At 38.4% G+C, this 22,049-nt stretch overlaps 5 protein-coding genes and 1 pseudogene across 8 annotated transcripts in view; 4 read left to right on the plus strand and 2 right to left on the minus strand.

Annotated features, from left to right (window-relative positions):
- Positions 1-1,134, plus strand: part of LOC137740365 (5'-adenylylsulfate reductase 2, chloroplastic-like) — a 2,288-nt gene extending 1,154 nt beyond the window's left edge. The window contains exons 2-3 of the mRNA XM_068480236.2: positions 1-463; positions 645-1,134. The exon at positions 1-463 is cut by the window's left edge and continues 34 nt beyond it. Of these exons, the coding sequence (XP_068336337.2) occupies positions 8-463; positions 645-782 (594 nt within the window). The 5' untranslated portion in view covers positions 1-7 and the 3' untranslated portion in view covers positions 783-1,134. The remainder of the gene's footprint in view (positions 464-644) is intronic.
- Positions 1,135-2,799: 1,665 nt separating this feature from the next.
- On the minus strand, positions 2,800-3,788 carry LOC137740364 (aquaporin SIP1-1). The gene has a single exon (XM_068480234.2). It carries the CDS (start codon positions 3,634-3,636, stop codon positions 2,914-2,916), a length of 723 nt encoding a protein of 240 aa, XP_068336335.2. The 5' UTR covers positions 3,637-3,788; the 3' UTR covers positions 2,800-2,913.
- Positions 3,789-6,817: 3,029 nt separating this feature from the next.
- On the plus strand, positions 6,818-10,016 carry LOC137740887 (L-ascorbate oxidase homolog; annotated as a pseudogene). Its single transcript, XR_015966158.1, has 8 exons — positions 6,818-7,067; positions 7,167-7,276; positions 7,830-8,100; positions 8,267-8,369; positions 8,459-8,804; positions 8,924-9,289; positions 9,383-9,459; positions 9,554-10,016. The product of XR_015966158.1 is annotated as an L-ascorbate oxidase homolog (transcript).
- A 1,431-nt stretch (positions 10,017-11,447) lies between these two features.
- On the plus strand, positions 11,448-12,964 carry LOC137740422 (uncharacterized). The gene has a single exon (XM_068480296.2). The coding sequence runs from the start codon at positions 11,580-11,582 to the stop codon at positions 12,642-12,644; it is 1,065 nt and encodes a 354-aa protein (XP_068336397.2). The 5' UTR covers positions 11,448-11,579; the 3' UTR covers positions 12,645-12,964.
- Positions 12,965-13,106: 142 nt separating this feature from the next.
- LOC148694125 (ATP-dependent helicase rhp16-like) lies at positions 13,107-14,943 on the plus strand. The gene is made up of 4 exons (XM_088699662.1): positions 13,107-13,379; positions 13,559-13,678; positions 14,038-14,265; positions 14,536-14,943. Exons 1-4 carry the CDS (start codon positions 13,332-13,334, stop codon positions 14,638-14,640), a joined length of 501 nt encoding a protein of 166 aa, XP_088555788.1. The 5' UTR covers positions 13,107-13,331; the 3' UTR covers positions 14,641-14,943.
- Positions 14,944-15,268: 325 nt separating this feature from the next.
- Positions 15,269-20,145, minus strand: LOC137739519 (dihydrolipoyllysine-residue succinyltransferase component of 2-oxoglutarate dehydrogenase complex 1, mitochondrial). 3 transcript variants are annotated; one of them, XM_088699659.1, is made up of 15 exons: positions 19,708-20,145; positions 19,251-19,312; positions 19,006-19,083; positions 18,765-18,825; positions 18,623-18,647; positions 17,972-18,042; positions 17,793-17,867; positions 17,588-17,643; positions 17,429-17,473; positions 17,021-17,299; positions 16,833-16,927; positions 16,388-16,478; positions 16,130-16,240; positions 15,801-15,995; positions 15,269-15,705 (listed from the first exon to the last, which is right to left on the minus strand). In XM_088699659.1, the coding sequence occupies exons 2-15, from the start codon at positions 19,284-19,286 to the stop codon at positions 15,514-15,516; spliced, it is 1,410 nt and encodes a 469-aa protein (XP_088555785.1). In that variant the 5' UTR covers positions 19,287-19,312; positions 19,708-20,145; the 3' UTR covers positions 15,269-15,513. The 3 variants fall into 3 exon arrangements, with proteins under 3 accessions (XP_088555785.1, XP_088555786.1, XP_088555787.1); XM_088699660.1 differs by having other exon boundaries at positions 19,251-19,315; positions 19,717-19,895; XM_088699661.1 differs by having other exon boundaries at positions 19,251-19,355; positions 19,708-19,895.
- Between the last annotated feature and the right edge of the window lie 1,904 nt (positions 20,146-22,049).

The following is a 22,049-nucleotide window of genomic DNA, read 5'->3' on the forward strand; positions in this document are numbered from 1 at the left end:
CACAGAAATGGTTGCCCTGTTCGATATCTTAAACCCGATTTCTGGTAGTAGAGTTCTTGTTGACGAGGACTTGAATGGCAGCTTACTGATGAAATGGAACCAGCAAATAGCAATCATGGGCTGCCAAGAAATACTGCACCAATATTATTGGAAATGCCTTCAAGTTCAAGCGATGGACGTGGCTGCAGTTACTTTGCATTTTCCCCAAGAATTTCTGTCGACTGCAGAATTCAAGCCATGCAATATTATTATGCCACTACTCCTGTTCGGTCATGATGAAAGAGAAGGGACGTGGTGGCCGGAGGAGGTAAATAAGGCCACAGAGTATGGGCTGAAGATAGGAGATGTCGAAGTCAAACAAAAGTCAAAGCTCCCCCAATTCAATGAGCGTTTTCTCAAGCTAGAGAGCCTATCTGCACGTTGGCTTGTTTTTCCCTTCACTCTTTGGTACCACATTTGCCAGGTAAGATAGTCAAGCTCTGAAACAATGTACTCACTCAACTGCACCCAAATTTAAATTAATTTGTCCGTAGTTTAGATTAGATTAAATAGAATACTGCTGGAATAAAAACACCATTAATAATTTGGATTTTTTTTCCATGGATTAATTAATTATTTGGCGTTCTATTTTGTTAATAAAATAGGCTCTGGAAGAATCACGTGTTGAATTGGAAGAAGGGCAGATGGTAAGCACTCATGATCGGGCAAGTTCAAGCCAGATGCTTACACCCTCCTCTTCCAAAAAGGTTCACGCTGATGACGATGATCTGTTCTTTTGTTGATGATGATTGACGGTCATGATCAATGCCACATGGATCTTCTGGTATGGAAACACTAGGATCTCTCTAACTCTAGGGAGTTTCTAGATTGTTCTACTGAAGAGTTCCCCTTTAAGCAACTTCAAGCCTTTTCTGTTCATGTGTAATAGTGCACTTGAACAGTCTGCCCCTTTTATTTTTCCTAAACTTCGATAAAATAATGGTGGCAGTCCTGCTTTGTATTTTTCCATTTTATTTGCTTTTGTGAGCAACAATAATCTGTTTGATTTTATGCTTTAATTTGCAGATTTTGTATTTCCTATAATTTCCAATATTTAATTAAGCGAGCTAGATGGTTTTCCTTCTGAGTTCTGAACTTCCTAAATTTTTGTATGTTAAACTATATAAAATTTAGGGTGTTAAAAGTTCAACTGATGAACATCTGGGAGTTCAACTTTGTGTAATGTTTAGCCTGCGTTTGGTTCGTGGGAAAACGGGCTTTGAGAATGAGAAATCACTTTGGTTAGTCCATGCTCGGCAGCCCGGAAATAAGTTTCATGTCATATAGGTGTTTCCTTCATTTCGGAAATTTGGGTACAAACTGTTGGAAATTCAAATAAAAACAGGCTGTAAAAGGTTGCTTCTAGCTGTTAGTTTCTTTACAGGTTGTATCCACACATGCTGCAACTACAAAGACTAAAGTTTCCTCCATGTGCTAGCTGAAATGGTGATGAAAGACAGCAAGTGTGCTGCCATGTGATGTGCTAGCAGGAAGACAGCAGTGTGTTGCTGTGTATTAGCCGAAAGAGTGTTGATTGCAAGCTGGAAAGATAGCTGCATATGTGTGCTAGACTGTCCAAAGTTCTTGCATGTGTTTTAAAGGGTGTAAAGATGTTAAACACCCCATTCATTACATGTGTTGTTGCATTGTTTATCAATTTCTGTTTTGTATAAATAGGCCATCTTGCTAAGCTTTATAGCATCCCATCCAAATCCCATTTCCATTCTCATTTTCAGCTTGTAAGCTTTAAGAGTTGTAAACTCTTCTAATATTTCAAAGTGTTTGTTATCACCAAGCTTGCTACTTCTTTCATATATCAAAGTCCAAGTGTTTTACCAAAGCTTGTTGCTTCCCTCCTTTCTCTATTTCTTTGTCCAATTTTATTGAGAGTGAAAGTGAGAGGTGTGATAGAGTTTGTAAACTTATCACCCACATATTTTGGTATTGAGTTAGTAAACTCTTGTGAATACCAAACAACAGGGAAGGCGGAATATGAAACCCTCCATCCTACTTCTGCATGTCAATGAGACTGAAGGGAAGCATGCTGCAGCATTGTATTTGTACCACAAATCCTTTTAAATTTATTAATGCCATGAATCAAATTCTGTATGTCTGTAGAGGATTTATCAATCAGAAACGTTTCTGATGTGTAGTTTGGTTCAATAGGCCAAAAAATGACGCAAAGGGATGCAAAGCGAAGAGATCCCAAATCGCTTCTTCTGAAGGAAAGCCAGAAGAAATTCAAGTTGATCATGCATAATTATGAGCTTCCATTCTTAAAGAAACTTTTTGATTTGGAGGTTAAATGTGTATAACTCTGTGTTTTCTTTCTTTTAAGTGCGAGTTGATGGCTTTTTGAGTTCTGCATTTTTGTGCCTTTCTAGACAAGTTGCAGATATAGAGAAATTTTATGAAAGAAAAAAGAGGAGAAAGGAAAAGGGGTTGTTTCTTTCCTGATGCCTTCAAATAAAAAGGAAGTGTTTTTGTTTACAACTCTTCAAAACACAAAGGTGAAATACACGAGATCTTTTGATCATTTTAGCCAATTGCCTATTTATTAATGTCGTGAATCAAATTTTTTGTCTTTGTGGTTTCTATTAGTCTTTGAGTTCTAGTTTCTGGTGATATAGTTGGGAATTAGTGAAAGATTTGTTTGTGCTATTTCCGTTTGAAATGCAGATGCCCAAAAAAGCAATGCTGAAATCACGACCAATTTGAGGGCCTTCATAATCATTAAAGCCCATAACCTGAGTCTTAAAATTCACAATTTTAAATCATTCGTTCATAGGAGAAAGGGAAGAGAATCACAAACAGCAAGCCAGCTATCTTGCTGTTGAATCGAATATATGCATTAACCTAATGTTCTTTTCTTCTTCAAGCTTTCTTTTCCTTCGGTACTGGTGGGGGAAACCAAAGCCTAAAAGCCAAAGCAGCTACAATTGCTCCAACAAAGGGGCCAATCCAATAAACCAAGAAAAGCTCCCAACTGTTGTGCCAATTGTTCACATAAGCCCACCCAAAAGCATTGGCGGGGTTCATGGAAGGCCCCGTGTACCCATTTCCAGCAACCACCAATCCGAGCGTCGTGACCGAAAGCATCCATATGTTCACAATTGGATTTCTAGGCCCTCTCAGTATAATCACAAGCAAGGCAAAGCAAAGAACACAAGTCATCACCCCCTCAGCTATAACACCAGTATACAAATCCACTTTCAAAGAAGGCCCTTTAAGCATGTGCTTGTACTTTTTTGGCATCACTTGCAAAATTGCCTTGGCACCGCCTACTCCGCCGGCGGCTTGAGCCGGGAACCGAACCGCCATGGAGAGGAGGGAAGTTCCGGGATTGAGGCCGGCGGCGTAGAAACTGGCGGTGGTGGAGGGGTTGAAACTGGCACCACCCAACAACTTGCCAATCAAGCTGAATATTAAAACCACAAGTGTCGAAATTATTGTGGTGATGAAAAGACCTACCAAAGACCTAGCTTGGATGCCAAGAAACGAGGCAATGATGGATGTGAAAACCCCCATGCTGGGTGCACTGAACACCCACATAGAGGTCAAAATTGCATCTCCTGCAGCTGCCTTGATCACCCCCATCTTATCTTTCTTTTGCTCCACTGATTTTTCTCTGTTGAATTTGTTTTGTTTTTTACCTGTATATATTGGTGGTGTGTTCCACCGATGCGGGAGAATAACATGTGAACTATAAATGTCAGCCGTCGATTAAACCTAACAAAGCACTTACGTTTAAATCAGATTGATTGGATTGGTAGAGCCTAGTTAGACAGCACTTGTGGGCATCTTACACCAACCACTTGCCTACCCACCAAAATTATTGGAATACACGAGCAAAACGTTAACGTTTTTAAATTAAGGGTAAGGTGGTTTAGACAGCATATAAATAATTGACCCATTTGGTTTGAATGTTGACAGAATTGTGGACGTACGCAAAGAAAAAGAATATGAATCTTTGATGAAACTGTGCAACCTTAGGAAAATGTGAAGGGAATCTTTCCTCTTTATGGGAATAAAAAAATTAAGGCACGCGATTAGATGCAAATCGCGGCTCCGCCGAATTAACTAGAGTAATATTAATATATACACTTTTTCTACAGTCAAATACGGAAAGTCTTTTACATAATTCACTTTTATTTTATAAGGATTATCGCTTGAATAAAATAAAAAGAATACTTGCTACAATGACGATAGTGATGCTATGATGCTCTTGGATGCCTGGTAAAATAAGTGAACCCATTGATATAGAAAAGTGACTTTCATATGCATTTTTCTCTTTCTATACATTCTACTTATTTGTCTTTCGATTATCTTTTAATTTGTTCAATATGAAAACAGACATCAACATGTGTTTAAAAAGAGAAAAGAATGTGAGAAATCACTCCTCATCGATATAACGGCTACAAACCTCTTGCCGTTAATGAGTATTCTCATTGTACCCTAAATCTATCTCATCATGTACACCATTGTAGCCTATTAGCAAAATATTTTATGCATAGTTCTCCCATTTCTTTCGTTACTAATTAGAAAACCCGTAAAATAACCTAATTCTTAACCTAGTAATCTTTTGGTCATCATAGATCATGAGAAAATCCAATGATTATAAATTTGATGTAAAACCAAAACGATCGTTGAACATTGTTGTCATTTGCCTAAGTCTGTTCAATTCGTCGTTGTTTGGACTTCCTAGCAACAATTCCATCCAGCTTGAGCTTGTATATCCATCTTTGGCCACTCAATTACTTGGGCCACCAAGTTTTAAAATTTCTCGACCCTTTTTTTTTTTTTTTGGTCCCATTTTTATTTATTTATTTATAAAACAGAACCGTGACATCACATTTTCACATAAATTTTAACACATATTTTGTGGGGTTGATTTTGTAATGTATTTTAACGATCTAAACTTCTATTTTTAGGTCTTCCTCAAAGATTATGTTTACCAAAAATCACCCAAATCTTGCCACTCAATACTACGGTCTGCTGATTTTCCTCTTCACTTAAAAGTGAGAGGTCTTAGGTTCGAATCTCATGGATGACGAATTCGATATCAAATTAGGCTACCCATTATGTGACTGAGCCGAACCCCCTCCCCTTAATATAAAAATATTAATATACTCAAAAAAATAAAAAATAAAAAGCCCAAATCTGGAACTATATAACCGTTGGATAAAGTGTTTAGGGTTTTTTGTAGAACCATATTTGACGGCTTTCTTTTCTACAAATAAATGTCTAAATGATTTTAGTTTTGTCTAATTTTTTTTTTTAAGGATGATCTATAAATAATATTCTAAAAGATAGATGGTTTGAATCGTTAAAATACATTACAGAGCGAGCCCTAAAACACTGTGTGTCAAAAGTGGAGTTTAAAAAAATAATATCATGGATCCACTTTATTTATTTATGTCAATAATTGAAAATATTCTTACCCAAAAAAAAAAATATGTGGTCAAGCTTGGTGATATATTAAATTATTACTCTTTGGAACCAAAGTCTTCCGTAGTCAGTAAGATTTGTGGCCCATTAAAAAGCATAATTAAATCTAATTTCCTTGTTTAGCTCTTAATTAAATATGTTTAGTCAGAACTATCACCTAAAAGGCTCATGCCAATCTAATATACCACAATGATTTTTTTTAGTCAAGATTTCTTTTTTTTTTTTTGCTTTTTTTATATCTTCAACAAGACATGTTACTCGTGTAGATGATAAGAACTTATCTACACATAAATTTAATTGTTTCGATATTTGAAATCAATCACGTAATGACATGTGTACAAATGTGTAATTATTAAATTAGAAAGAAATCAGTCAAATTAAAAATAATACGTAATTGACTTGAAATATTATCATATTATCATCTTGAGTGTAAGTAACATTTTCTCCAAACAATGAATGTTTTAGGAAAATTGGATGTTATACGACAATTACAAACCATTTGTGCTAAAATAGAAAAATCAACACGATTGACAAAATTGACACAAATTTTAACATGAGAAAATATCTCAAATGCCTCTATAATATACAACTTTAAGTTGAATTCGTTGTCCAAATGCAATATTTTACTTGTCAATCTTGTTATTTATACATAGATGTCCATGTCAATTAAGTCAGCCTTGTTAATTTTTCTATTTCAGCAAAGAGAATTTGTAATCGTCATCAATTTCCCAAATTTTATGTTAGTTTTCACCAATCACGCTTAAACAGAAAGCAATCAACCAAGCAAATGACTTTCTTTCTGCATCTCTACGATAATCCCAATACCCTAATCAAGCTCTTTTTATTTTACCAAATAAATAAAAAAATGATTTGTTAAATGTCCTAAAAATTTGAATTTCTTCACGTAGATAGACTTTTAGTGTGTCACGAGTATTTATTTTTGATACTAGTAATGAGATGCTTGTATTTAGTGTACTACCGTGTTCGGAAAGAATAAAAAATTTCTCTTTCGCGCCACCCTAGGCACGGGACTGTGGACTGATCGGTGACTAGTGACTGCAAAGTCTGAAACAAAACCTGTTTATTTCCTTTACATATAGAGACGGGAAGCAACAAGTACAGCTCATAGACGCTCACTCCCTGTAGGCTTACTAAAAATAACCGGCAAACAGCCGAGGGAGGGAGATCTCATCTCGCAGTCAAAAGCACTCTTGTAGAGCCCTCTCAGAAGTGCTCAAAGAAAAGGCAAAAACAGAGAGAAAAAAAGCACAGGAGGTTAAGGGGAGCTTTACAGAGAGAGAGATTTAAAGCGCTTTATCTTCTGGGAGGGTTTTATTTTGCATCTCAGTCCCATTTCTCCATTGATTTCTCTCAAACATCCAAATAAGAATATTGGGTTGGGGAGGGAGAGAGAGAGAGAGAGGGAGAGAGAGAGAGAGATGGGAGTGTACAAAAGCGCTTGTTGTGTGATATTGGTTGCCCTGCTTACTGTGATCTGCACAAGTGGTGAAGATCCCTACAGGTTCTACAACTGGAATGTCACCTATGGTGATATCTACCCCCTTGGAATTAAACAGCAGGTAACCTTATCATTGCTCTCTCTCTCTCTCTCTCTCTCTCTCTCCCTCTGTTGTGGGAATTTTTGGTGCTAATAAAATGAGTTTTGAATGGAAATGCAGGGGATATTGATAAATGGGCAATTTCCAGGGCCGCAGATCGAGTCTGTCACCAATGACAACCTCATCATCAGCGTTTTCAATAGCTTGGATGAACCTTTTCTCATCTCTTGGTTAGTCATCATTATTCTGTTTCTATTTTTTTTTTTTTTTTTTTATTATATGTGTATTGTGTATTTACTTTTTCCAATCGAAACACTTAGAAATGAGAAGTAAGTTAGGCTAGTTGGTCGCTCAGGTAGGTAGTGCCATTCTAGTGGCACTAAGTTTGAATCTCTCTTTTAAAGCAGTTTAGAATATCCGCTTTTAGAAAAGAAATGGTATTAGATTTGTCGCCTATTTGGATAGGCACTTTTAGTCACTTTGTTCATGTGGCAAAAAGTGAGTAACATGGAAAATGATCGGTCATTCTGTTGTGCATCAATCTCTTAGATCCAACTGTTAAACCCGGATTCTTTAGCGCACATCCAGCTGTTCAATTCAGCAATATCTGACGTTTTTGCGATTTTTTTTCTTGAAAGATTTACTACTTCCCAATCGAGCTTTTCTTGTAACCGTCTCTGGGGTCTTCTGTTGAATTTTTCTTCTTTCCCGTAGTCTAAGTAACTATTTCATTAGCAGAATTCCTAGTTCGACTAACTAACAAGTCCTGCAACTCTTGTTTAGGAATGGAGTACAGCAGAGAAGGAACTCATGGCAGGATGGGGTGTTTGGCACGAATTGCCCCATCCCGCCGGGACAGAACTTCACATACGTTCTTCAAGTCAAGGATCAGATTGGCAGTTACTTCTACTTCCCTTCCCTTGGCCTCCACAAGGCTGCAGGAGGGTTCGGTGGTATCAAAATTGACAGCCGCCCGCGTATTCCAGTACCTTTCCCTCTTCCTGCTGGAGATTTTACTATACTCGCTGGAGACTGGTTCAGTAAAAATCACACTGTAAGTAGCATATGACATTTGCAGTTGCTCACTCGCTACATAATGTGGTGTAAAATTGTGGTCCTTGTAGCGTTACTCGTGATTTATAATCATTAGCGAATACCTAGTAGAAAATTTAGGAATGTGATGTGTTGTTGTTTGATGGGATTGTTTTCAATCCTTACAGGATTTGAAAGCAATTTTAGATGGTGGAAATAATCTTCCCTTCCCCGACGGACTCCTCATCAATGGCCGTGGATCCAATGGGTTTACATTTACAGTTGATCAAGGTAATTAATGAATACAAGCAGCATTTTGATCTCCATTTCTGTCATTATTTTCGTTCTCACGACATTTTGATGTTATACTTGCTTGGCAAGCAAGACATACAGATTGAGGATATCGAATGTGGGGCTTACAACTCACATTAATTTCAGAATCCAGGGGCACAAGATGTTGTTAGTAGAGGTGGAAGGCACCCACTCTCTTCAAAACACTTACAGTTCTCTTGACATTCATTTGGGTCAGTCCTATTCTGTATTGTTTACAGCTGATCAACCGCCTAAAGATTACTACATTGTTGTCTCTTCGCGTCTCACATCACAAGTGCTCAGTGCAACCTCCATTCTCCACTACAGTAACTCTGCAGGAAGTGTTTCTGGTCCTCCACCCGGAGGCCCAACAACTCAGACTGACTGGTCTCTTGAACAAGCCCGATCTCTCAGGTAACTAACTTCAAAGAATTGTTGAATGTTTCTATATCTCATGCCTTTTTGAACTTTTGCAACCTAAAAGAATTGTAGAATGTTTCTATATCTCATGCCCTTTTCGTGTATAAAACCAGACGGAATTTGACAGCGAGTGGTCCGAGGCCTAACCCCCAAGGCTCTTATCATTACGGATTGATCAACACCACCCGCAAGATCAAGCTCACAAACTCTGCTCCAATTATCAATGGCAAGCAGAGATATGCTGTGAACAGCGTTCCATTCATCCAACCGGACACACCACTTAAACTTGCTGACTACTTCAAGATCTCAGGGGTGTTTTCCCTTGGAAGCATCCAAGACAACCCCACTGGCGGCGGTGCTTATCTTCAGACTTCTGTCATGAATGCTGATTTCCGTGGCTTTGCTGAACTTGTGTTTGAGAATCTAGAGGATACTGTGCAGTCATGGCACATTGATGGCCATAATTTCTTTGTTGTAGGGTAAGTTTCTCTGCCTCAGAAGTTCAAACTTTTTTTCGACAGCGAGAAATTCAATAACACTTATCTTTACTGTGGTGATTTCGATATGGCCAGGATGGATGGTGGACAGTGGACACCTGCAAGCAGATTGAGATACAATTTGAGAGACTATATCTCGCTCCACCGTTCAGGTACATTGATAAATCCAGTTTTGTAAAATCATATGCGCGACTTACAGTTATTTCTTCATGATCGATCTTAATGTCTGTTCTTTCTATTGAACAGGTGTATCCCAACTCATGGACTGCAATCTACATGCCTTTGGACAACGTAGGAATGTGGAACATAAGGTCCGAGAACTGGGCACGGCAGTACTTAGGCCAGCAGTTCTATTTTCGCGTCTACTCGCCTGCGAATTCATGGAGGGATGAATATCCGATCCCAAGGAATGCTCTTCTATGTGGTCGCGCATTGGGGCGTAGAACCCGGCCTCTTTAAGCAAACCTGCATTTTCGGAAGGTGAAACTGTGAGCATTGTCAGGTTCATAGATGTGAACTACAGGAGAGGGTATTGTCTGCAAATCAAAGATGTAGGGCTTAACTCGAGCCATTTTCGTCACCCTTTGTTAGTTTGTGTCTTCTCTGTGTGATCCAAATCAAACTTTTTGGATCTAATTGTTAAAGATAGATTGTTATCCATCATGTATTCTTTGTTTAACATATTTTAATCACAAAGGATTTTTTGTTTGTTTTTCGGTTGCTAATTTCAACCTGAAGATAGAAATTAATCACGAATGTGATGAACAGTATTAAGCATAACTTTTTACATTTTACTCGTAGGTCATAGCTAGGTTGATTAATAACATTAACTTGTGCATCCGAGCTTATGTATTCAACTCCTAAATCCTCCAGTATCGGTTTTCTTACATCAAATAAATAAATAAATAATAGAGTCCAATCTGTAAACAAAGACTAACCATACCAGTTCTTGACGGAAATTTAAATTAGATACTTGCGTATCAAGTCACTCGGTAGCTAGTTAACCATTTGACACAAAACCAATTAGCAACCGATGAAATTAACCCTAGTCAACACCAATTGACGGCGAAATGGATATACTCGCAATGCCACGCACGTCCTGGCCCAACTTGTTCCCGAAAACTTGACAATCCTGCATGAACAGTCACCGGCTACAACCACTTCCCACTTGTTTCTGCAAATAGCAAAGAGGAAGGTGGGTGATTTAATTTGGCAAAGAGTAAATATTAATGGTCGAGCGTCGGTGGAGTTGACCGGCTTCAATGTGTATGGCCCTGCAGATACAGAATTGCAGAGCTCACATAAAATTGGCTAGGAAGTGTTTGGCCTACTTATCATGTCTTTCTTTAAACTTTAAAGCATACAAGTTCCTTAAGTGGAATAAAGAAAAATCAAATGTGTGAAAGAATCGACAAAATCCAAACAGAATACTAATTAGGTCCCAACTCTTGATGTGGGGAGTGAGAAACTTTTACAATAATTTTTGAAAGAGGAAGTTTCGAATTTATTACACTTGAATAGAAATCTAACACATTATTCAGTAGGATATTGGACCACATGAAATAGTTGGTAAATCGGATTGGAATTTTTTTTTTAATTTCACTAGTTTTTTAAAAGAAATGATATTAAGGTACTAAATTACGAAGATCTTTGCTTCATTGCGTTTTCATTTAAGTCTCTATGTAACGAGATATGAGACTAATCACACACTGTTATTTAACTTTCATCCATGACATGACGGTGCGAGAAGAAACTAAAAGAAGTGGATGTGCATATAAGTCAAATGTTCAATGCAAAACTGAAGTGATATATATCCAATTTAGCGAGAGATTTTTCTGTGTGATCAGCACACGAGGTGGTACATTATATGTTACTGTACAAATGGTGGGATATGTGTGTTAAAAGGTTAATAATTTAAAAAAATAAAATTTCTCACCATAAAAAATAAAATTTCTCACCACTTACATAAAAAAACATGATGTATCATCCGTGTTCCCGTTAAAATGAATTTTTTTTTTTCCAAGTTAGCCTTTTGAGTTTTGACTTCCTCCTCCATTTGGCATTTAATGGTCGTCCAAATTTCCCAACTGTGCCAACGCGTGCCATGAACATGCACCCATTAAAGGCTGTTCAGTGTAGCTGTACGTACTGTATTATTGGCTAAAGACCCCATGCCTATAAAACGATCGTCCTTTGAAGGAAGAAGATAACAACCACCTCAGCAATCTACCTGAGAATTTAATCGAGCATTTTACAGACGAGGAAAGAAGCCATGGTTGTCTCTCGAAAATGGCTGTCTTTGAGTCTTGTTGTTCTATACATTGTCCTCCAACTGAGTGCAGTCACCACTCTAGGTGATGAGAAAGTGGACAAAACTAGATTTCGCGGTGATGATGATGATTGCCAATGGGGTCGGAGATGTGGTGGTCGGTTTGGTCGAGGGAATCACGGTAGGGGACCTAGGGGCGGTGGCTTTGGAGGCGGAGCCGGAAGAGGAGGCTTTGGCGGTGGTGGAGGAATTGGTGGAGGAGCAGGGGCTGGTGGTGGTATAGGTGGTGGAGCTGGAGGAGGAGTTGGAGGCGGTGGTGGAGGCGCCGGTGGTGGTCTTGGAGGTGGGTCAGGTCATGGTGGAGGTTTTGGAGCTGGAGGGGGTGTAGGGGGAGGTGTTGGAGGAGGTGGTGGTCTTGGAGGAGGCGGTGGAGGTGGTTCAGGAGGAGGTGGTGGTGTTGGTGGAGGTTCAGGCCAGGGAGGCGGGTTTGGTGCCGGTGGTGGAGTAGGAGGTGGAGCTGGAGGGGGCGTCGGTGGCGGAGGAGGAGCAGGAGGAGGCGTTGGTGGCGGAGGAGGAGCAGGAGGAGGTGGTGGCGGCGGTGTTGGTGGAGGTTCAGGCCATGGAGGTGGTTTTGGTGCAGGAGGTGGTGTAGGGGGTGGAGCTGGAGGGGGCGTTGGTGGGGGGGGAGGTGGAGGAGGTGGAGGTGGAGGTGGTGGGGGTGGTGGGGGTGGTGTTGGTGGAGGATCAGGCCATGGAGGCGGTTTTGGTGCAGGAGGTGGTGTTGGAGGTGGAGCTGGCGGAGGTGTTGGTGGCGGAGGAGGTGCAGGAGGAGGAAGTGGTGGTGGTCTCGGTGGAGGTTCAGGCCATGGAGGTGGTTTTGGTGCTGGTGGTGGTGTAGGAGGTGGAGGCGGAGTTGGTGGTGGCCTAGGAAGTGGAGGAGGAGCTGGTGGCGGTGGTGGCCGTGGTGGAGGATTTGGAATTGGAATTGGGATTGGCATAGGTGTGGGAGCTGGCGCCGGTAGTGGCCAAGGGTCTGGAAGTGGATCCGGTGGAGGTGGTGGAAATTAAAAGCAGGTTCTGCATGGCTGTGCGGTAAAAGCCATGACACAGCAGCATATTTGTAATTCAGCACAAGAGCATCAAATTAAGGGGAAGCAGCATTGAAATTGAAATGGGAGTAGCAATCTTACAAATTACTATAAATATTTAGGCACATTGCCGTGAGTTTAATCTCCTCAACTGTTATTGTAATCAATCCACAACTTGCCCTTGAGTTGATTTAACATGTCTTCTTATCACACATTAAACATAATTAGCCATCAAATACTTATATCAACATAAGTTGATCCAAGGATTTCTTACAATCTCAAACATTATTTCTATTTCTACACTTTGGAATTGAATGTTACGTATACTCCTATCTATGATTGGCGTTCGGTAGCAATAATTGCCGTTATTCTTTCCTAGAATCAAAAACACCCTTGTGGTTTGCCCTGTCGTTGCTGTGAGTCAATGAGTGAGTGAAATAGAGCAGTTTACTTCAAAAGGAAGTACGATTTTGTCATTACCACATACTCCATCGTTGAGCCTGACTACAGGAAGAATGTGATGCCTCCCAAACAAAAGTGCCGATATTCTGGAAAGTTGTATTATCAGAAGAAAATGTCAACTCACTTGAAATATGCTAATGAGCAATCGGTCTGGTGAATAATAATATGCGTTCTTTGTTACAGATTTGTCGAAGAGGGAACTGTGATGAATAATTATGCTCACGTATTTGACCTTCTCACTCGCTTGCGACAGGTCCGTATACTTATTGAATGTGAACTATGCTTTCTCAGTTACAAGATAACTGTTCTTGCAGTTTTGAATGTCAAAAATGTAACTTTTTTCCCTTTATGTTGCTTCTTGTTTTTTCATCAACAAAGTTCTATTTGGTCCATTAGTAATGTGCACTAATTTTTTTCGTTTACTCTCTACAGGCTGTTGATCATCCGTACCTTGCGGTGTATTCTGCACTTGCTGCACTGAGAAATGGAAGCAACCTTAATATAAATGAGAAAATCTGTGGAATTTGTCATGAAGCAGCAGAAGATCCAGTGGTTAGTTTTTCTTTCAGACTATTTGAATGGCTTTGCCATGCTAAATCGCACTTTCCTTCTTCGTTTGTGCATTTGATATTTTCTCGATTGTCGAATATGTCAATCATGTTCACCAGTATAGGTTTGTTATGGAAGGGTGGTTCAGATTTGTTCGCTTGTAGATTTGTCAGAATGGTTTTTTTGCTGTTAACTGTCTATGTTTTGGATTTCCAAAGAAAACTTTCTTCGTTAATTTTTTTCCCTTGATATTTATATTACCTCAATTGCTATAAATTTCGAAGAGTGAGTACCCTGCACGCATTTTAAATGCATCTGTTGTGTTATTGATTTTCTTCTAACTATTTCCGTTGATATTTCAGGTTACTGCTTGTGAGCACGCGTTTTGCAAAGCTTGCTTGCTCGATTTTGCTGATTGTTTGGGACAAGTCTCATGCCCGACATGCTCAAAACCAGTTACTATTGATTTCGCTACAAAACCAGATGCTGCTAATCAGACTAAAACTACCATCAAGGGGTTTAGATCCTCAAGCATTTTGAACAGAATTAAGCTTGACAATTTACAGACTTGCACAAAAATTGAGGCTTTGGTACGTCACCATTTTCTTATTCTTCAGTCGTTGATATGCTGTTGATCAAGGCATCGAAACAGGCAACTGTGAATCATATTGATTTACTTAGCACACGTACACATGTAGCGTGCTTATCATCTTTCTTAACTTCCTCGTGCTTTTTGAATTTCCTCTATATGGCTCTAGAGGGAAGAAATCAGGTCCATGGTTGAAAAGGATGGCTCTGAAAGGGGAATTGTTTTGCGCCAGTTCACATCGTTCTTTGATATCATTAACTACTCCTTGCAGTTTTTAATCGCACGTGAGCAATGTTCTGTCACGGTTTTTAAACTAAGTTTGGTAAGATCTCTAATATTTTCTTCTCGGTTGCAGAATTATGAGATTTGTGATTGAGAACACTCTCGAGGAGAGGACTTTACACTCTCGAGGAGAGGCTTCAGACGCTCTGGCAAAGTTAACAGAAGCCGACTGCAAATTCCTCTGTCACTTAACTCCATTATCGGAAGATGAAGCGGAGAATTTTCGACAATTCGCTTGCAGTTTACCGGAATAGAAATGGAAACATTTGGTAGAACTGATGTTAGAGTCCTTGTCTTACCCAAATGTAGAGTCCTTGTCTTGCCCATTTCTCTGTTCAAGTTCTCTCCTTTTCGGCTGTAATTGATTTTTTACCATCAAGTATGCTATTGGTTTGTATGCTGTAAGTTTTTCTTCAAAAAAAAAAATAAAAAAAAATAAAAAAAATAAAGGATTAAGCTTCGCCACAGCAGACCATCTTTTCGAACGCTAGAAGACTCAGAAGCACCATTATTATGCGATTCACCAACACAAGAATCAAACATAAGACATGCCATGTGTGAAGTACGAACTTAAAATTTGTCCTCAACCACTAAGCTATTCCGTGGTGGTTGTTTGTATGCTGGAAGTCGAAAAGATCTCTGGAACAACACGAGAAACTGGATCATATTTCTTGGGGATAAATAATTAAAGGCTAACAATCGTCAAAATACACCCTTGAGAGTAGAGTAAACTGAGTTTTTTTATTTAAAATCCTCAGTGAACGAAACGCCGAAGTAACTGGGCTGAAAGGAAAATTGTACTTTTCGATCAACCTGTCCTGCAGAGTATTCCAACTCTAATTTCAAAAAAAAAGGCCATGCGCAAAACACACTTGCCAACCATATCGACTTCAGTATGCAGACGTACGGTGGGATATATTGCGTTCTACATATAGTTCAAAATCGGGGTTCAGGGACACCGACTCCTTTACACATCAAGGAGAAGCCTGCGAGGGTCTTCCACGACATCTTTAATGCGGCGCAAGAAGAAAACAGCCTCTCTTCCATCAATGAGACGATGATCATATGTCAATGCAATGTACATCATCGGCCTTGGTACAACGTTCCCCCCAACGACCATGGGACGGTTCACTATTGAGTGCATACCCAAAATTGCTGACTGCAAAAGGAAAAACAAATCAACGAATAAACTTGTCTGAGAGAGTATTGCTACGAAGGTTTTCCCGAAAAAGAGAAACGAGTACAGAGCAATACCTGTGGAGGATTGATGATTGGTGTGCTTAGAAGGCTTCCATATACACCTCCGTTTGATATTGTGAATGTGCCTCCAGCCATTTCATCAATTGATATAGAACCATCAGCTGCTTTCTTAGCCAGGGTATTGATTTCCTTCTCTATCTGAGCAAAGTTCATACTACCAGCATCACGGACAACTGGAACAACAAGGCCCTTCAATAAAAAGAATTCGATCGTGGTTAGTTCACACGCGACAATGGAATTCATTGTGGCACACTATGAATGACCAGAAATAACTCATAACTAATGCTCATGTCTGTTAAGAATCAAACATAATACTAGCATACCTTCGGTGTCCCAACAGCTATGCTGATATCAATGTAATCTCTGTATATGATATCATCACCATCAATGACAGCATTGACAATTGGCAACTGCTCAAGTGCGCTAACAGCAGCCTAAAACAGATTAACGTATAACTTAAGAACGGCCCACACGCCCAAAACGTATACTATAGTACTATAATTTCACAATAATTTAAAAGTACTTTGCACTTCCAATTTTCATTGGCAATAAATGACAGTAATTTATGCAACAACACATACTTTAACAAAGCCGGACATAAATCCCAATTTCACACCATGCTTTTCCACAAAGGTGTCCTTATAGTCTGAACGGAGCTTCATCAAGTTAGTCCTGCATTATATTATACCGATCATTAGATGGGAATCAAAGAGAGCCACTACATAACATTGTCATAAAAGAATTGAAGATTTTGGGGGGCAAATTTGTCCACTTTCAAAGTAAAGACAGAACAAGAGAGCCATTGTGGTAGATGACTCTCATCCTTCGCACTCAACTGAACACCTAGACAAGTGATTTCATTGTAGGTAAAACTTCAAGTAAAAATGCTAGACTAAAATCTCATCATTCTAAGCTTGCATAAATGGTTAAACCTGAAGGTCCGTTGCAGAGAAGATTTGAAAGGAAAGATAAAGGATTGCGAGGAGACATGGTGAAACCATATTTTGAAAGGAGGTATGAGCTTACATATCAATCTCATTAAATGTGGTTAAGAGAGCAAATGTATTCTGAGAATCTTTCAAGCGTATTGCCACCCGCTTCCTTAGTCTTGTCATAGGAACCTATACATGAGAAAACAATTTATAACTATTAAATTCCTTTCTCATCTAAGAAAAAATCGTTTTTCTTAGATAAACAAAGAATCCTGAACTTACTCGTCTTTCCCTATCCTTGGGAGGAAGCTGAAGTTCTGAAGCTGTGTGTTTAGGCGGTGGTGGTGGTGGAGAAGGTGCCTTAGTTTTGGGTTGTGCATCCTTGACAGGGGCAGGTTCTGCTTTGGGGACTTGCTTTTCTGCACTTTCCTTCAGTTTAGTAGGTGCTGGCTGAGCATCAGCCTGCTCTGATGGCGCAACTTGTTCTATACCTTCACCAGATTTGGAAATGATTGCAATCTTTACACCTGGCTCCACAGTCTCGCCTTCCTTAGCCACAAACTACTAACATGAACATGTTCAAGGTAAAAATAAAAAGATCAGTCTACTAAAACCAGAATGCATGATCGTAGGTCGTGATTAGTGATGATCTCACAAGGAATTTATTTAGTGATGTTGCATGAATATTACCTCTTTAATGACACCAGCTTCAGGACTAACTACATCAATTGTCACCTAGTTGTAAACAAAAAATTATATATATGTCAACACATAGATTTAGTGAAAATGCATGTCAGCACTTAAGAATGGAAAAGTTATCAAACAGGAAAAGTTTGTTTCAAAAATTACCTTATCCGTTTCAATTTGGGCAATAGGCTCGTCAACTGCAACTCTGTCACCGGGTTCTGCACATGAATCATACACATGACTCTCAAAGAATTCAACTTATGCATACACTACACTACACACGCACAAAGGTGAATTAAACGCACAGACAGAGAAGAAATAAATAACTTATGGATTAAAGTATCACAAGGCATCTTCAGTAACATACTCTTTAGGAATGTTGCCAAAGTTCCATCAGTAATAGATTCACCCATGAAAGGAACAACAGCTTCTACCAAGTCTCCTGCATAATTCAACCGTTAAAAAGTTTAATTACTTGCATATTTTATACAGACAACAGACCCAAAAGCATGTAAATATGTCAAGACCAATATATTCATTAAATACCACTATCTGAGGAAAATGATCTATTGCTCAATCGGATCAAAGACTCTGTTTGACATAGAGAAGTAGCTTCCCTGAAACCAAGGACAAATAAAACACCATAAGAGAAATAGAACTGCGTGTGTAATATCAAACACAGTTTATTGCACTTCAGTCATTTGGTTTAGGCTTGGGCCAAACATTCTGATTCTCATCCAAGATTAAGGATGTCAATTGTAAGTCTGTAACACACACCAAACGATCTCATTGCTAGTGGAAAAAGGTAAGCCTTTTGAGGTACATTCTTGCTAACTCACAATGCACCTTAAAATTCAACAAAAAAAAAAAAAAAAAAAAAAAAAAAAGATTACAGAACCACACTCTCTCTCTCTCTCTCTCTCTCTCTCTCTCTCTCTCTCTTGCTATCTCTATAGATAGAATTGGTGAGCAAAAAGAAAAAGGTTAAATAAAACAGCAGGCTGAAATATATAGGGAAAGAGAATTGTGGTTACATAATTATGAAGAGAGTATTTGAAAACGAGAATCAAATTTTGAAGAACCTATTAGAGGAGGTGGATTAAAACAACATCTATGATCGCATGTTATGTAGACATATTGTGAAATAGAAGAGCAGAGGACTAAGTTTATCACTGAAATAAAAGATCAGAGCTCAACCTGCTTAGCGCTGGAACACAATTGCCTGCAAAGTGGGAATTCAAAAAGGTCAATAACACCACCACAAAGAAAAAAGGAAAAGAAACACACAGGTAAAAGCAGCCCTAACAAACATGATTCAGCTTATAAAATCTAAAATTACCTAAAACAACGTGGTAGCTTGCACTCTGAACGCACTCATATCCTTTCCCAATTAACAAAGCCTGTTGTGGATAAAAGCTATTAAATTATATTCCAAAAAACTACATACAAATACTAATATCAAAGGAAATACGGTTACATGGAATTGCCACCGGTTGCAAATCCAAATACCTCATCAAAGACCCTATATTCAGCAACCGAATAATAAGCGAGGGAGAAACAGAAGCTCAATTTCTCAGTACCTCTTTTGGTACAGCTCGGTAACAGCTTGGGGCGGACACTCCATGCCTAACCTTCCACGCTTGTCCCAGCACCTGAGACTGTCCATTCAAACATACATAAGCAACTACCAAACTACAACATTCTTTAACAATTACTTGAAACATAGAACAAAGAATCCCAAAACTAAAACTACACAAAGCATGCACATTGAGGATAAAAAATATATCAACTGATTGCAAAAAACAGCGAAAGTTTGATCGAATACCGAAGCTACTTTACGGCGAATAGTCCCCCAAATCATTGCTCTTCAACTCTTCAGAACCTGACCTGAAAGAATCGAACTTTCCAACCAAATCAGCACCAGTAGTAACTGAAAACCGCAACCATAATTTCGGAAATAAAATAAGAAGCTTGGATTAAGCTCTGAGTTCTTCTGACCATCAAAAGGACAGCAGTAAGATATGAAATTTGGTTTTATCGATGCAGTCCAAATTAGGTACAACAGATTTAAAATAATAATAATTTGAAAATGCAAAGATCAAACTACGTGAGATGAATATCATCGTCTATACCTAAAATCCAAAATTATGGGAAATTTTTTTTATAAAAGTGATCAAATTATTCGTAGAAAAAAAAAAAAAGAAATTCAGAAAATTACGAAGTCAAAATTACACCTGTTTTGGTTTTCGATAGATGCAAAAACTGAGGAGGGAAGCGTTTACCTGGAAGCTGAGAGCGGAGGGGCGATCCAAATGCTGGAAATACAGAAACGAAAAGGAAGAAGAAGAAGGAGGACGATGGAGAGGGAGGGAAGGTGGAAATTCCAAGCGGAGGAGAATGGTATGAGCGTCTAACGGCTGCTCCTGCTTTCACGCCGACCATCTAATGTGCGCTTCCATCCTTCTACTTTTCTTTGTTTTTTTTTTTTTTTTTTTTTTTTTTTTAAGAAAACTAACAAAATGTTGTTAAAAACTTTAATTTTTAATCAAACTGATAAAATAAAGGTGTAAGTAAATAGTATTATAACTGACTTTTTAAAATAAAAATATCATCGTTAAAAATGAACAATATCAGACGGGTTTCATTAAGATTTCGTTTTTTTTTTCAACCTAATTTCTTTAGCTTGGATTAAAATTAAAAATAATATAAAATCTAATCTTATGAGATCTTTTCCGTTTGTAGGGTACATTATCTTTGCTACTATAAAATAGTAATGTTGAAATTTTTAAGTTTGTACTCATTCAATGATGAAGGGGGGGGGGGGGGGGGACAATTGGTTTTTTGATAGTTGGGAGGACTAACAGAAGCATTTAGGCTTCCCTTGACCACAGTCAAGCATACTTTCTAGCTTGGAGCCTTGAACCTAGGACCTCCTGATTTTTTGTATTTTGGGAGCCAGAATTTATGCCCTTATTACTAGGCCACTTGTTGTGGTTACATGATTGAACGTGTTAGACTTAAGTTAAAAATCGTCTGAATTTAATTTGATATCAATATCTATCATTGATTTGGTTGCCCCATCCTTGTCAATCCCAAATCAACCAAATTTATAATTGAATTCTCTTAATCATATTCTTATAGGGTTAATTACACTAACACCCTTTTAGGTTTATTGTGTTTTCACAAAACCCCTCATGTTTGAAACATACCACTACTACCCTTTGAGGTTTTGGTTCACTTCACATAACCCTTTTAGGCCAAATTTTCCCTCATTATAATTAAAAAAATAAAAAGAAAATTGAAGAAATATCGTTATCTTTCTTCATCTACTATGAACTCGGATCTTCTCTGGAATTCGGTAAAAAAAGTTCAAGGTTTCTAATGAACACTTGTATTTCGTGAGGAAGATTATTGGGAATTTGGCGGTTTTTCATATTTTTTTTTTAGCAGATGGTGAGGCCAAGCTTGTGGAGAGGTTGATTGATCGAAAAATCGAGACGAAGGAGTAGCTTCTTGTGAGGACAGCTAGGGAGGAAGTGAAACATGTTAAGAATTTCCATTACGTTGTGGTGAATGTGGAGGGAGAGGCCGTAAACCTTATATTGTTTTTATTTTTAAAGTAATTAAAAATAAGGACAAATTTGTCTTTAAGAAAATATTTTAAGGTGATGTCAGTCCTATGTGAAAGAAAATTATAACCTCAAGGGGTGTTAGTGTTATATTTCAAACGTGAGGGAGTTTTGTGAAAGAACGATAAACTTGAAGGAGTGTTCGTGTAATTAACCCCATCCTTATATATGCTATGTGATTCCAACTTTTAATGTTTGAAACGCCATTTGGTTAAATTTTTGTGGGGATGCAAATTTGTAGGATTGAATTTTAACAGGATATTAGTGCTATTTGGTTCAATTCTTTACAAAGTTCTAAAAAACGCTAGATACTAATTAGATAGCCGGCTAGAGCCTAATGTAGGTGCCCAGCCGTGGCCCTAAACAAACTAGGTGGATTGAGTAAAATTATTATATAAATAAAAGCATATTTACACTTAAAAACTATAAGAATTTGGGTTTATTGTTTAACATACAACATACAAAATTATTAAAATATTCGTTTAAATATCTTAGTAATTTGATGGCATGATATGAAAAATTCAAGTAATCACACGTCTGTAGTACTTTACGAAATATTTCTTAAAAACCTTGCGAATTTATAATAAATTTTAGAAAAAAATTAATGGGGTTACACCGTGAACAAAAATAGCATTGGCCTGGAAAAATGTCAACTGAAGTAAGACATCCGGCACTACACCTCCTAATTTTTTGTCGGCATATATATTTATCACCACCCAATTCATAAGCCTTTTGTTAATAGGATGCTAGTGCTAGGTGGCGGACCCTCATAGGATAACAGTTACATAAGAAGACCAAAATGTTGCTTGTCACGTGGGAGAGAGAAACGAGGATCTATGCATCGTCTTCTTCGTTGGAACAATGAGGCTCCTCCTTCCGTAGATTGAAACAGAAAAGAAAAATTCAGATTTATAATCTCACTTCTCCGACCTTCAACCACGCCGACACAGAGTATAAACTCGTTTATATGTGCTTTTAAAATGACTGAAAGTATT

The sequence above is a fragment of the Pyrus communis genome, chromosome 9 (genome assembly GCF_041283825.1).
Source record: "Pyrus communis isolate YQ-2024b chromosome 9, ASM4128382v1, whole genome shotgun sequence".
NCBI lineage: Eukaryota > Viridiplantae > Streptophyta > Magnoliopsida > Rosales > Rosaceae > Pyrus > Pyrus communis.